The sequence below is a fragment of the Lactuca serriola genome, chromosome 5 (genome assembly GCF_051521515.1).
Source record: "Lactuca serriola cultivar US96UC23 chromosome 5, Lser_US96UC23_V15, whole genome shotgun sequence".
In the NCBI taxonomy this organism is placed as follows: domain Eukaryota; kingdom Viridiplantae; phylum Streptophyta; class Magnoliopsida; order Asterales; family Asteraceae; genus Lactuca; species Lactuca serriola.
This window is the reverse complement of record NC_136412.1, coordinates 287367671-287382190: the sequence shown is the minus strand read 5'-3', so window position 1 is coordinate 287382190 and position 14520 is coordinate 287367671. Positions and strand designations below refer to the sequence as shown.

The window sequence follows — 14520 nt, the reverse complement described above, 5'->3', positions numbered from 1 at the left end:
ATTTCTAATTGTGTTTCGCTTAACATTCTTGCAACTTTCTCTAACTCTAAGTCCTTTTCTAACATAGCTACTTTGAGTCTTTTGTTATCCAGTCGTCCTATTACGTGAAACATATCTTGGGATGCTATGTTCTTCTCATCTAGATCTTTGTTATAGTCTGTAAGGACAACAACACATGTGTCATTAAGATTGTCTATGAATGCTTGACAGTCATGCATGCTATAATTTAGAGTTTGGATCATGAGTTTTACCTGTTCGACGATGCTTAGAGTCCCATCCTTTGCCATGTAGCAATAGTTCTTTTCCAGCTTTGTAGATCCATCACCATCCGCAGTTGCCAGCATGCAAATCTTGCCTTTACCTTTGACGTTGCTGACGTTTTCATCTTCATCTCCTGATGACCAAACTTGATGGTCCCTCTTTACATGGGCTACGTGTGCCCTTGCTTTTTTCCTTTTCTTCCAATTCTTGAGCCATTCTAAGGTAGAATGCTCTATCTTTCACTATGTTAGTTTTGCAGTCTTTTGTGAAGTGATTCTCCTTGTTGCACTTGTGACAGATTACAACATCATTCTTATCTTCTGACGAGGTACCAGAGTCAGTTGGATTGATGGGCTTTGGTGCCTCTTTAGGTTGAGTGGTCTGAGGTTTCAGTGGTGGGTTAGGATTTTTGGGATATTGAGGGTGATTATTGAAGTTGCGGTTGAATGGAGGTTTGTTGAACTGTTGATTCTTACGAAAAGAAGCAGGTGGTAGCTGGTTGAACTGTTGGCTAACAAGGGCTATAGCATTCTGAAATTCTTCTTCTTCATCATAATCTGAGTCAGCTTCGTATGACTGCAGAAGATTGTCATACGAGGGAGAGTAAGATTGAATATGTGGAGCTTGTGCTATAAGAGCCAGTGGTCCTCCGAAGTTAGCACATTCTTTGAGTACAATGGATTCTTGTGCTTGCAGTTCGCCGTTGAGCTTGTAGAGAGATAAAGAATGGATTTTTCTATCTCCTTCGACTATCATCTTTGCATTCGTCCAATGTCTTCCCAAACCATTGAAAAACTGAAGATTTGTCTCATTGTTGCTTCGGACCGTGCCAACATTAGATAACTTAGTGACAATCAGATTGAACCTTTTGAAGGAATCTTCCAAACTTTCGCCAGTATGAGCTTTGAAATTGTTGAATTCATTGAGTGCGGTTGTGAGCTTATCTTGAGCTTGTTCTGTGCCCTCATATAAGTTTTTAAGAACATCCCAGATCTATTTTGTTGATTTGCAGTTTATGATAATGTCGAAGTTGTCAGGAGAAACTCCACAAGAGATTTCATAAAAAGCAACAACATCATTTTCCATTTTATCGAGATCATCTTTGGTGGGACGATTCATGGCTGGTTGGCCTCCTCCTAGCCTGGTTGTGGCACTGTCGGTTTGAACTGGTGTAAGAACAGGGACATGTGGCCCTTCTTCTACAGATCGCTATACATCTCTTCCAAGTCTCCTTAAGTATTTTCCCATCCTCTACGACCAATGATGATATTCGTTTACCTCCAATATTGGGGCTCTATTAGAACCACCAACACGGTTGGAAACATTAAGAGATAATGCTTGTGCCATATTTCCATGTTTTGATTTTTTTTTTGAGAAATGAGCTTCAGTGGTATAGAAGACCTTTTGAAAATCAGAGTTTTGCTTCAAAAAGCAACCACTTTGGCTCTGATACCAATTGGTGAGAGAAAAACTTGAGTCACACTTGAAAAAACGTTAAGTGATAATGCAGAATAAATTTTAACTCAAAAGATCATTAAAGCTCAACAATAATAATAAGTTAGAGTTAGAAGGTTAGAAAGTTAGATGCGGAAATATAAGGAAATATAAAAGACAACAAGAATTATATCAAGTATACACTTAAGTTGATTCTTAACAAGGAATGCAATCAGACCAAGTTAGTAAGTGAGATCAAACTTAGTGATTAAGTCTAGAAAGACTTGCTCCGAAGAGATATCAAACAGTTACGATTATATCTAAATGATAAGTAAGAGGAGAGTAAGATGAGTGATAAGATTCAAGATGCGTAAGAGAAGTATTTTTCATTGAGAAGAAGAGAACTCTATTTATAGAGTCTCGAAGATTACATACAGTCTAATCTGTTAAGAATTGCCATGCAGGACACACTGGATAAAAGAAAGTACTTATAGAAAAACAGATATTAGACTAAGACTAAGAGATGATGACTTTGGTTGCTGATCTTGATTGCAGTGTTAAGATTGATTGCGGTTGCTGAAAGCTACTTCGGATCTCTTTTAAGTTTAAGAGGGTCACTTTTTATGTTTCAACAAGGTTTACATGGATGAAACCCTAATCCTCCATACTATATAAAGAGGTCTTTGGCACAAGAAATGGCACTAGTGTGTGAGGATACAAGAGTGGGTCAATTTCTAGTGTGCTTACTATTCTCTCAAGGTTCCAAGGTGGTTTTTGGTGATCTGTGATTCCACTTGAGGCTTCTACACTATTGGGGCTAAGCTCTTAAAGATCAAGACTTCAAGCTTCATCAAAAAGTATGTCTTATAACTTGTTTGTATTACCCAAGTATCAAAGATTGTATGCTAGTTAGGGTAATACCTTGGAAAGTTCAAGTTTGCATGTATAATAGAGAAAACATAGATCCAAGGTATTTAGGGTTGCATGTACACCATAGGAGTGTTAGAATGCTCAAAACCCTTCAGGGAAGTCAGATAAGGTATTGGATTCCTGGTTTTGAGTTGATTAGTGATCTTTGTCCTTTATTGCTTAAGGTCAGCGGGAGCAAGGATTTGTCTGTCATCAATATGTGAATTCGGCTGAGGATGGTTTGATTATTGGAAGGCCATCGTATGACAGGGTCAACTTTTATCAAGGATCTGGTAGGTGGCTGAGGTGGATATGTTTTCGGGTATCTATAAATTTATTTAGGACGGATAGGTTTGTTCGATTTGGGTTGTGAAGTTAAGTCTTTGTGCAAACAATTTTGATTGGTTCTGTCTGTCTGGGAGTCAAACATCGTTCGGGATTTTCAATTTCAGGTATATCGGTTGAATACTCGTTGGCTTAGGGAAAAGGTTAAAGTTCATTCTTTGTTAAGGCTTGTGATATCTGCTAATTTGCATTCGACAACAGTAAGGGTGGGCAGTCATCAGAGCGAGGTGACTTCCCCATTTTTTTTAGGATTCACGGAATTCAGACAAGATCGTTTAGTTCGGTAAAGGTGATAGTAAAGAATGATTTCGAGGATGAAATCTAATTTAAGTGGGGGATAGTTGTAACACCCTGTTCGGGATCATTCTATGATTTAGGGTCGTAGGCCGGAAGTTGATTGTGTAAAGGTTTTGGGCCTTAAGGAGGTGATGTTTAGACCTTTTGGAAGGGGGTAATGATGGTTATGAGATCTAAACCCTTGAATTGTGTTTTGGAGTCGAAAGGTAAAACGGGAAAAGTCATAGGTCAGGTTCTTGCATGAAATATGGATTTTTGTTTGAGAATTTTTTAGTCCAAGATATTTAGATAATATTATAGAGCTCTCCAATACATTTCCGTGGATATAAAGAACTTCGAAAATGGAGTTGGAACGAAGAAGTTATGACCGTTTGAATTTATGACGATTTTTGGGTCAACCGCATACGTTGGGCGTACTAAGTATGCCTGAGTACACTGGGCAGAAATTGAGTATGTTGGGCGTACGCGATCAGTGCTTAAACCCTATTTTTGTGGTTTGAGCCTTATTTAAGCTCATTAACTCCCCCAAACTGATTCCATTCTCGCCCTCCACCTCTCCAACAACCTCTTTTGTAACCCTAACCCTAGATTGAGCCTTGTGAGTAAAAAAAAATGTGTTTTTAAATGCCTTAGAGTGTTCTTGGTGCACCTTGGAGAAGAAGGAACTCATTGAAGAAGTGTTGGTTGCATTGGATCTTGTAGATCCGGACATTGTTCACCTTAATCTTTCTCCTAGAGGTATACCGTTTGAATCTTGATGACGAAATTGTTAGATCTAGCTAGTTTTGGGTGTTATGAGCTTTTGGTCACTTTAAGTGCATAAAGTTTAGATATTGAAAGTTTGTGACCTTGTTATGGATAAAGTTGTAAACTTTATCCATTAAACATAATTTTGATTCAGATCTGAAGGTTGGAGACTTGTACCTAATGGATTAAGTTGAAAAAGATGCACTTTTGGGTCCCTTTGAGACTTAAAGACTAGATCTTGTTTCTTGGGAGCATTCTAATGGATAAAGTTGGAAACTCTATCCATTATGGAACCATTATGAACCATAAAAATGTGATCTTGACCCTTCTATCCCTTCCATACAAAATTTGTGATGTCCTATTGGGTTAAGAACTTAGGGTTTTGGACATTAAGAACTTTTTAGCCATGCAAAGTCATAAAGTTGGAAACTTTATGACTTAGAACATCATTTTAGGCTTGGATCTGAGTTTTGGACGTAAGGGCTTAATGTAATAAGCTCTTAATAGATTTTAGAACTGGGATACGTACGTTGGGCGTACCTGGTGGTACGTTGCACGTACGCAGTTAGCGCCCTGTTTTTGGTCAACATTAGAGCACGTTGGACGTACTTTCTTGGTACGTAGGGCATACTCTGCTGGGAAGAAATATTGACTTTTGGACCTTGACCGTTGACTTTGAGTCTTACCAGGGATGACCAAGCTTGACCCAAGGGAATTTTGGCTAATTTGAGTTTTGGGGTCCTGTTAATTGTATAGGAGACCGGTAGAGATAGATTTTAGAGCAATGATCAGTGCAACTATTCTTTCATACTGTGAGGTGAGTTTTCTCACTATATCCATGCGTCGAAGGCACCAATGCCGACCCATTACTTGTTATGTGGAATGCTAGTTGTCTCTATGATACCTGCATGAGAAACCAGGATTTGGCCCCTGGCTATTGTATGAAAGACCAGGATTTGGCCCCTGGCAGTTGTATGAAAGACCAGGATTTGGCCTATGGCGATTATATGAAAAACTAGGCTTTGGCCCCTAACAGTTGTATGTAAGACCGAGATTTAGCCTTCGACATTGCAAGGAAAGACCTTTGGGGTAACCCATGACAATTGTATGTTTTTTATGTGGTATTTAGGTGAACTAACTAAGCTTTATACTTACGGTTTCATATTTATGGTTTCAGATACTTTCTGTTCGAAAGGGAAAGGTCCGACGTGACTACACAACATCCCCTAGAGTTTTTCTCATTGGCAATTAATGATATTACTCTGATGTTTAAATGATATATTCACTTGATCGGTTTTGGAACAACTCGTTTGTATGATTTATTGTTTAAATGAAAAAAATTCACCTGGGATTTTTGGGTCGTTACAAGCTAGATCTGCAAAATGGACGTTGGACTTAAAGCATTTAGTGTTTAATGGCGTGTTGGTAATCTGGGACGTACGCGGGGCATACGAAAGTGTATGCTTAGCGTACGTGCCTGAGTCCCCGATTTCTTTTGGCGAAAGCTAGTACGTGGGGCGTACTGGTGGTACGCTTAGTGTACTCACCAGGAACCCTTTTGGGTTTTAGGTCTTTTGGACCATTATTGGGCCTTATGTCTGTTGGGCTTGTGTCATGGGTTGAGGGGCCCATTAAGGGAAGGGTAGAATGGTCTTTTACCCCCTTAGCATGTTGAATGGTAGTCTAGACTGTCTATGGGTTATTACCCTTAGTATCAATTAGGGTTAATTTGGAATGTTCAGTGTGAAGAGTCGTAGTAGCAGCAACCCAGGGGTGTGGTTTGTCTATCTTCGGACTGAGGTGAGTCTCCTCACTGTACTTGTGGGTCGAAGGCACCAATGTCGGCCACTGGAATATGTATTAGTTTAGTAGTGATTTGTGTGGCACTTATTGATATGATTGTATGTGCTTGTTGTCTTTATGACTCTTGCTTATATGACTGTATACTTAGCTGTAGAGGTGAAATAGACCCGTACTGGTTGAAAGATACAGAAGGAGTCGAAAGTGACCCAGAGAGAACTCAGCTAGTCGAAAGGGACTCATGGGTGAAATAGACTTGCTACATGTTTTGGCATGATATGTATGTATGATGTATGTATGTTATGTGTGATATGTGGTATTTGAGAAAGTCACTAAGCTTTGTGCTTACAGTTTAAATTTATGTTTTAGGTACTTCCAATTCGAAAAGGAAGGGTACGACTTGATCGCAGGGCATCCACTCATGTTTTAGCATTTTTATGATTTTGGGAATTGTATTCTAACTATTTTACTATGACATACTTTCGGATAGTTTGATATGAATATTTTAATGACTTGGTTGAATTGAAAATGAAATTTTTATCTATGATTTTTATGTTGTTTTCGAATGACTAAATATCTTATGTCATTGTGGCTAAACCGTTGAATAACCTTGTGTTACTTATCTTCTCATCATTTTTAAATATAAAAAATACTCCATTCTTGTTCCGCCATAACTTGTATGTAGTTGGTATCGGTATAAAATGAGTATCTCGCCAATAAGGCCAAGCTCGGGTTTTGATAAATTTGGCCCATGAAGAAACCTAAAGGTGAAACTAATATCGAAAATAGTCCATAAAAAATTTCTTCATAGTACGTTGTATTATGTTTGGTCTTCTTAGCGGCTATAAATTTAAAAAGTAAATCAGTCTCCATAACTTATAAGATTGAAATATTAGTTACGAAAAATATATCATGTATCATGTAAGATAGATTAAAAATCGAATAACCATTTTGATTTTCAAATCTACCATGTTTTCCTCCTTAATCCCAAAAAAAAAAAAATAATAAAAAAATAAAAAAATAAAAAAAAAATCTAGAAAAGAAATTATTAAAATAAAAAAGAAAAAAAGGGTTATCGACAGTTATTTTAGAGACGGTGGGAGGCATAAACGCGGTTTTAGTGCAACGAATTTTGAGCCTAGACTATTCTAGTGGCGTCGGAAGTCGGTGACATTGTTTATGTGTACCTCTTCCTTCCATCCATCCAATACAGATCACCACCACCCTCCGCCTCAACCTTATATCTTCGCAATCTTCCTCAACCTCAAATGCCTCCATCTCCCTACCTACTACTCTTTCCCGCCGGATCACTCTCTACAAATTGCTTTTCAGTGTGATAATTTAAATTCAGTAGTAACGGATGAACTTGAAATGAGTCTGAAACTGAATACAGTGGTAGGGTCTCTACGCCCATCTCAAGTAAACATTCTATTTCTCAATGTTGCAACTTTCCATCGACTATGGAGGCCTCCACGACGCAAAAGGTCAACATACCTAGTCATACACAGCAACCTTCAGTTAAGTTCATCTTTATATTCAGCACAGGAGACTTTATTCCATGGCTTTCTTTCTCAACTGAATTCACTGGATTTACTTGCTCCAGCCCTAGGTTTCACCTCTGTTCTCGCTATCCTCTACAACTCCACTTTCACCACCCACCCCTCCAATGGAATCGGGGACTGGATTCTCTTTACCTCTCCCACGCCGTTTAACCGTTTTGTCAAGTTACGTTGCGAATCGCTTCTGTTGGAGGATTCAAATGAGAAGCTGATCAAGGAGGATGGTCATCTTGTTAGCTTCGATACGGGACCAATTCAACAAACTGGTGTAAATCATGATTATAATGATGATGTTTTAGGAACACAACTTTCCTATCAGAGAATCTGTGTTAATACCGACGATGGTGGAGTGGTGTCCTTGGATTGGCCTGCCAATTTGGATTTGACTAATGAACTTGGTTTAGACACCACCGTTTTGGTTGTTGCAGGGACTACAGATGGAAGTATGGACGAGAATGTTATGTCCTTTGTGTATGAATGCTTGAAGAGAGGTTGTTTCCCCATTGTGATGAATCCTAGGGGTTGTGCCCGTTCTCCACTCACAACACCCCGGTAAGCTCTAAATCTTCCCATTAATTCGACTCTCTTTTACTCAATAGATGAGGACACCTTAACTACATTATATATGTAGGTTATTCACGGCTGCTGATAGCGATGATGTCTGCACAGTTGTACAGTTCATAAACAGGGCCAGACCATGGACAACTTTGATGGGTGTTGGCTTCGGTTATGGTGCAAATATGTTGACAAAGTATCTAGCTGAAGTTGGGGAGGAAACGCCTCTTACAGCTGCCACGTGTCTAGACAATCCTTTCGATTTAGAAAGAGCTACTAAATCCCCTAATCATCGTTATGTCAATCAGAATCTCACCGATGGCTTAATTGATATGCTCAAGTCAAACAAGGTTATTACTCTTTTCATATTGTTTTTATTTATCCAAAATATCAGATGCTTCACAGTGTCTTCTTTTGCTTCCAGGAACTATTTCAGGGTCGAAGTAAAGGGTTTGATATTGAAAAGGCTTTACAGGCTAAGTCACTTCAAGAGTTTGAGGAAGCAATATCCATGGTATCATATGGATTCGATTCAATACAAGAATTTTATGTCAACTCCAGCACAAGAGATGTGGTTGGCAAAGTAAAGATCCCTCTTCTCTTTATTCAGGTAAAATATGTTATTCATTTAACTACAAGTGTGATAGATTTAAACCCAAATCAGGATTTTACAACTTTGTATTCTGATTGTTCATTATCAGGATGATGTAATGCCATCTTTTTCCATTCCACGTGGATTGATAGCAGAAAATCCATACACAAGCTTGCTTACTTGCTCTTTACAATCAAAAGACAAAAGCTATACAGGGACATCTGCTGTATCATGGTGTCAGCATCTTGTTGTTGAGGTAATTAATTAACTAATTATTCACATAAACTGGTTATTGGTTGTAAATTGTAACATTCATCTTACATGTGTACATACAGTGGCTTACATCCATTGAGCTTGGACTTTTGAAGGGTCGACATCCTCTTTTGGAGGACACTGATGTAACCATTAATCCTTCAAAAAGTTTAAAACTGATGGCAAGTAAATCATCTCATTCAAAAAAGATGCTGAAAACAAATGATACTGATTCAAGCTCAAAATTTGAAGAAAAAGATAAAGATCTAAAAAAAACTACTAATGGAGCAGTGACAAAGACAAATTCTACAGTTGTAGAAGCAGAGGTAGTGAAGGAAGGTGATGTGGATCTTACAGATAGTGAAAGAGGGAAACTGCTACAGGCTACAGAAGTTGTGATGAATATGCTTGATGTTACCATGCCTGAAGCTCTATCAGAAGAACAAAAAAAGAAGGTAATTTTAATATCCCAGTTTCAGAAATACACTCAATATTTTCTTTTTAAATAAAACAAGTTTTGATGAATATGGTTTTGATTAGGTCCGAACTGCCATTGGTAAAGGAGAAACCCTAATGACTGCTTTGCAAGGTGCTGTTCCTGAAGAGGTTCGTGGGAAGCTTACAACTGCTGTTACTGGAATCCTGGAAAGTCAAAAGAAAACCTTAAATGGCCTAACAAGTATTACCAAGATTCCTGATGTGTTGAACAAAAAGATTCTTAAAAAAGAACCAAAAGATACTTCTGACCATAGTAAGAATGATGATTCTTCCAAACAAAAAACTGATGAATCTGATTCAAGTAGCAAAGCGGAAACTTCTGGTAGCTCTGAGGATAAAGTCAAACCTGGAAATGAAGGTGAAACAAAAGAGGAGAAGGGTGATCAACAGAAAGAAGAAACAAATGCACCAAATCCAGTGAATGAAGAAACTCCATCACCTTCTTCTCCAGAAGATGGTGTTCCAGATGACACTGCTTCTGGTCTTCCATCTCTTGAACCTCCTCCAGCATTGGATGCTATAACAGGGATTGATGATTCTACACAAGTAGCAGTTAACAGTGTTTTTAGTGTGATTGAAGGTGTGATTACTCAGGTGGAAGGGGAGACAGATGATGAATCAGAAACTGATAATGAAAACGAGGTTGAAGAAACATCTACAACAGAATCTGAAAAGAAGCATCAAACTGAGAGCAAATCTGATTTGCAAGATGAAAAAAGCATCAAACTTTCTACAGACTCTCAAAAGACGCATCAAACTAACACATCTACAGAGTCTGAAAAGAAGCATCAAACTAAAAGCAAATCTGATTTGCAACAGAAAAAAGATGAAGAAATCATCGAAGTTTCCACAGACACAGAAAAGAAGCATCAAACTGAGGTTGAAGAAACATCTACAAACTCTGAAAAGAAACATCAAATTAAGAGCAAATCTGATTTGCCACAGAAAAAAGATGAAAAAATCATCAAATTTTCCGGAGACTCAGAAAAGAAGCATCAAACTGAGGTTGAAGACACATCTACAGACTCTGAAAAGATGAATCAAAGTGAGAGCAAATCTGATTTGCAACAGAAAAATGATGAAAAAATCATCGAACTTTCCACGGATTCAGAAAAGAAGCATCAAACTGAGGTTGAAGAAACATCTACAAACTCTGAAAAGAAACATCAAACTAAGAGCAAATCTGATTTGCCACAGAAAAAAGATGAAAAAATCATCAAATTTTCCAGAGACTCAGAAAAGAAGCATCCAACTGAGGTTGAAGACACATCTACAGACTCTGAAAAGAAGCATCAAAGTGAGAGCAAATCTGATTTGCAACCGAAAAAAGATAAAGAAATCATCAAACTTTCCACAGACTCAAAAAAGAAGCATCAAACTGAGGTTGAAGACAAATCTACAGAGTCTGAAAAGAAGCATCAAACTAAGAGCAAATCTGATTTGCCACAGAAAAAAGATGAAGCAATCATCAAACTTTCCACAGACTCTGAAAAGAAGTATCAAACTAAGAGTGAACCTGATTTGCAACAGAAAAAAGATGAAGAAAGCATTAAACTTTCCACAGCATCTGAAAAGAAGCATCAAACCGAGGTTGAAGACACATCTACAGACTCTGAAAAGAAGCATCAAACTAAGAGCGAATCTGATTCGCAACAGAAGAAAGATGAAAAAAGCATCAAACTTTCCACAGAGAAAAAAGATGAAGGGAAATCAGAAGATAATGATGATGATGATGATGAGGATGTTATTGAACCAGATTATGTAATATTAGATTCTGAAGATGATTGGGACAAGAAAGGAAAACTTGAAATTGGTGATGATGCATCAGTGGTGCTAATGCAACGTGTGAAAGAGAACATATTAAAATCATTAAAGGTTGAAGTTTGCAGAAGAATAGATGCAACAGAGATGGAGGATATGGCAGAAACACTGAAAAAAGAGGTAGAGCATGTTGCTAATGAAATTTCTGTAGCTGTAGTAAATGAAAAACAGCATATAATATCATGGGATGGTGAGGATATGTTTGGTCATGGTAATCCGTATGCTGAACGTATACTAGATACCATCACTTCAGCTGTTGAGGGCACCACATATTTGAAAAAATCAATTCCACTTGGCATTGTTGTAGGCTCCAGCCTAGCTTCCTTGACAAAAGTCTTCAAGACTGCTGCAGCAGATCCTATAGAGAACAACACTGTAAGACATCAATTGACTCTCAAAGAAGTCAACCAGAAGAACAACAAAGTCAACAGTGAAGATGATGTATATGAGGAACAAGATGATGTATATGAGGAAGAAGACATGTCATTGTCGACTAGTCTAGGAAATAACACTGTGATGGCTGGAGCTGTTACTGCAGCCCTAGGAGCATCTGCTTTATTTGTTCAACAACAAGTAAGGGTTCTACTTATTTTTTTAGTGTTATTTCATAGATCATTCTTTCTAACATAACACATATATTGTACAACATGAAGGGTTCAAGTGATGATGGACTTGAAAGTTCATTATCCTCTTTTTCTTTCAATCAAAAAGAGAATCGTGAGGAGCCTAGGAATATGCTTGAGGAGAATACATCCAAAAGCAGTGACAATAATATAGTCACAAGTCTTGCGGAGAAAGCCATGTCAGTTGCTGCTCCTGTAGTGCCTAAGAAAGAAGATGGTGCAGTGGATCAAGACAGGTATTTGTTATCTGTTATCTGTTAACTGTTATCTGTTATGTGAACATATATCTTGATTCTTGTGTGGTTAGGTTGGTTGCCATGCTGGCAGATTTGGGGCAAAGAGGTGGCATATTGAGATTGGTTGGTAAATTTGCTTTACTTTGGGGTGGAATACGAGGTGCTATGAGTTTGATTGGAAAGCTCATCTCTTTTCTGAAGCTTTCAAAGCGACCTCTGTATCAGAGGTAAATATCTATATATCTATATCTGTATCTATATCTATGTCCTGACAAGTGATCTTTTCGGGGCCTTAGGATCTTGGGTTTCGCAGTTTTGGTGGTTGTATTGTGGACCCCAGTTGTGGTTCCTTTGCTTCCAACACTCTTACAAAACTGGGCAACAAAAAACTCCTCAGCAAATGGGTTTGCAGAGCTTGCTTGCATAATCGGTCTTTATGGTTCTGTTGTGGTGCTGGTTGTGTTATGGGGGAAAAGAATCAGAGGCTATGAAAATCCACTTGAAAAATACGGTCTTAACTTCAAATCAACAACACAGGTATCAATATCAATATCAACTTTCACTAATTTGAAAATGAATTATAATCTTAATGTTGGTTGTGTTTTCAGATGAAAAACCTGGCGTTAGGGCTGATGGGAGGGGTGATGTTTGTTTCATTGATACAATTTACAAATATGACCCTTGGATTTGTGTCCATATCTTGGTCTGCAACCACTCCATCTTCAGCAGACCCTCTTACGATTCTCAAGTTGACTGGAGATGTTGTGAGAATTGCTGGTCAAGGGCTGATAACTGCAACCGCGATTGCTTTAGTGGAAGAATTGCTGTTCAGATCATGGTTAACTGAAGAAATTGCAACTGATCTTGGATACATAAAAGGAGTAATCCTCTCAGCATTTGCATTTTCAATATCTCAATGGTACGTTACAACTTAATTTGTTCAAATTCAAATTTTCAATATAAATTCATAATCTTCGTTTTGTTTTTTTAATTAAATTTAATTAGGTCGCTGAAGGCAATACCGGGGCTTTGGCTCTTATCAATAGGGCTGGCAGGCGTTCGACAGAGATCGGGGGGAAGCCTGGCAATTCCAATAGGGCTGCGGGCAGGGATTATGGGTTGTAGTTTTATGTTAAAAGAAGGCGGGTTTTTTATATTTCAACCAAATTACACTTCATGGATAATAAGTGGTGGTGATCCTTTCCAACCTTTTAGCAGCATAGTTGGTCTTGTTTTTGCTTTATTATGGGCGATATTTTTGTACCCACGAAACCCGAAAAAAGAGAACAACTGATCAACCAAGAAACAGAAGAGACTCCAATACAGTAAATCTGTATGACTGTATCTGTATCTGTATAGTATAGTAGCAAAAAATCTTGAGAATCATGAACATGAACATGAACATGGGACTGTATATCTGTATATTGTACTTGTATTTCTAAAAATAAGAGGGTGTTAAGTGCCTGTTTTAGTATTATATATAGAGGGGTAAGTAAAAATGACTGTTGTTAACTTGTCCATGTCTCTAATCTCTATTAGAATTGTTGTGATAACCTATAATCCCATTATTGGTTACTTCTCCATGGGCCTGGTTCAACAATACGTTGCAACAACGGTCTCAAAATTAGGCTACTTCTCTTCCATAAATGTTCATTGTTTAGGATTTAAGCCCCAGTTTAACATCATGTTGTTAATGGTGACATGGCAAATTAAAATAAATGGTTTAATAAACTATAATCTCATTATTGGAAGTGTGTTACAAGATATAGATTTCTAAATGCCAATAAAAAGATGTTTTTCCTAGTTTAATGATATGGTTGAGTGAGGCGGAAATATAGAATGTTTAGTTGACATTCAATGGATTAAAGTCTACCATAATGAAATGTCATAAAAACAAATATGAATAAGGGTTCATCCAGAAGTCACGTGGAGAAATATGCTCCGCCTCAACATCCTCCAAAGCAGGTTAAGGTGCAACATATGGTATAGCCACTCAGAAGCAATTGGTCTTTTGCACAAGCAGTCACCAAAATGATGAAAGGTAATACTATTACTCATTCATGCCCAACTATTGCCTTAAAGCCAATCGAGAGAGTTTCCAAGTGGGAAGAACGTGTATTGGTGGGTGAAGTATGCAGTGCTCAATATATAGCAAGCCTCCCTACAATCATGGAAAGAGGCGCAACCATAGTGGGAAAATGCACTACATAGGAGGACTAAATAATGATCGTTTTCATCAACGAGAAAGAGGTGGAAATGTTGTATGGTGATGATTCAAATTGGAACAGATGGTTTAAATGGTTAAAAAGGGGTTTCAATGAAGACAATGGAGTAGAAAGAATTGCATGGTTCAGAATACATGGAGTTCCTATAAGATTTCGGTCTGAAGAGAACTATGCGAGGATTGGTGAGAACTTTGGAAAACCAATAGAAACATTCGGAGGCAATTGGGAAGTTTTGATATTTCAACAGGTCACGTATGTATTTTGACAACATCAAAGAAGATTATCAATGGAGAGGTAGACATCGTATATGAAAATAAGCGGTATATGGTTGGTGTGGTTGAATATGATAGAGATTGGGCACCATTT

The 14520-nt window shown here is 37.9% G+C and overlaps 1 protein-coding gene across 2 annotated transcripts; it reads left to right on the top strand.

Annotated features, from left to right (window-relative positions):
* The first annotated feature begins 6919 nt into the window (after positions 1–6919).
* LOC145054589 (alpha/beta-Hydrolases superfamily protein) lies at positions 6920–13408 on the top strand. 2 transcript variants are annotated; one of them, XM_079002819.1, is made up of 11 exons: positions 6920–7904; positions 7984–8257; positions 8332–8517; positions 8609–8755; positions 8835–9206; positions 9292–11643; positions 11724–11929; positions 12001–12156; positions 12226–12466; positions 12538–12848; positions 12935–13408. In XM_079002819.1, exons 1-11 carry the CDS (start codon positions 6973–6975, stop codon positions 13221–13223), a joined length of 5466 nt encoding a protein of 1821 aa, XP_078858945.1. In that variant the 5' UTR covers positions 6920–6972; the 3' UTR covers positions 13224–13408. The 2 variants fall into 2 exon arrangements, with proteins under 2 accessions (XP_078858945.1, XP_078858946.1); XM_079002820.1 differs by having other exon boundaries at positions 7765–7904; positions 8022–8257.
* The last annotated feature ends 1112 nt before the right edge of the window (positions 13409–14520 follow it).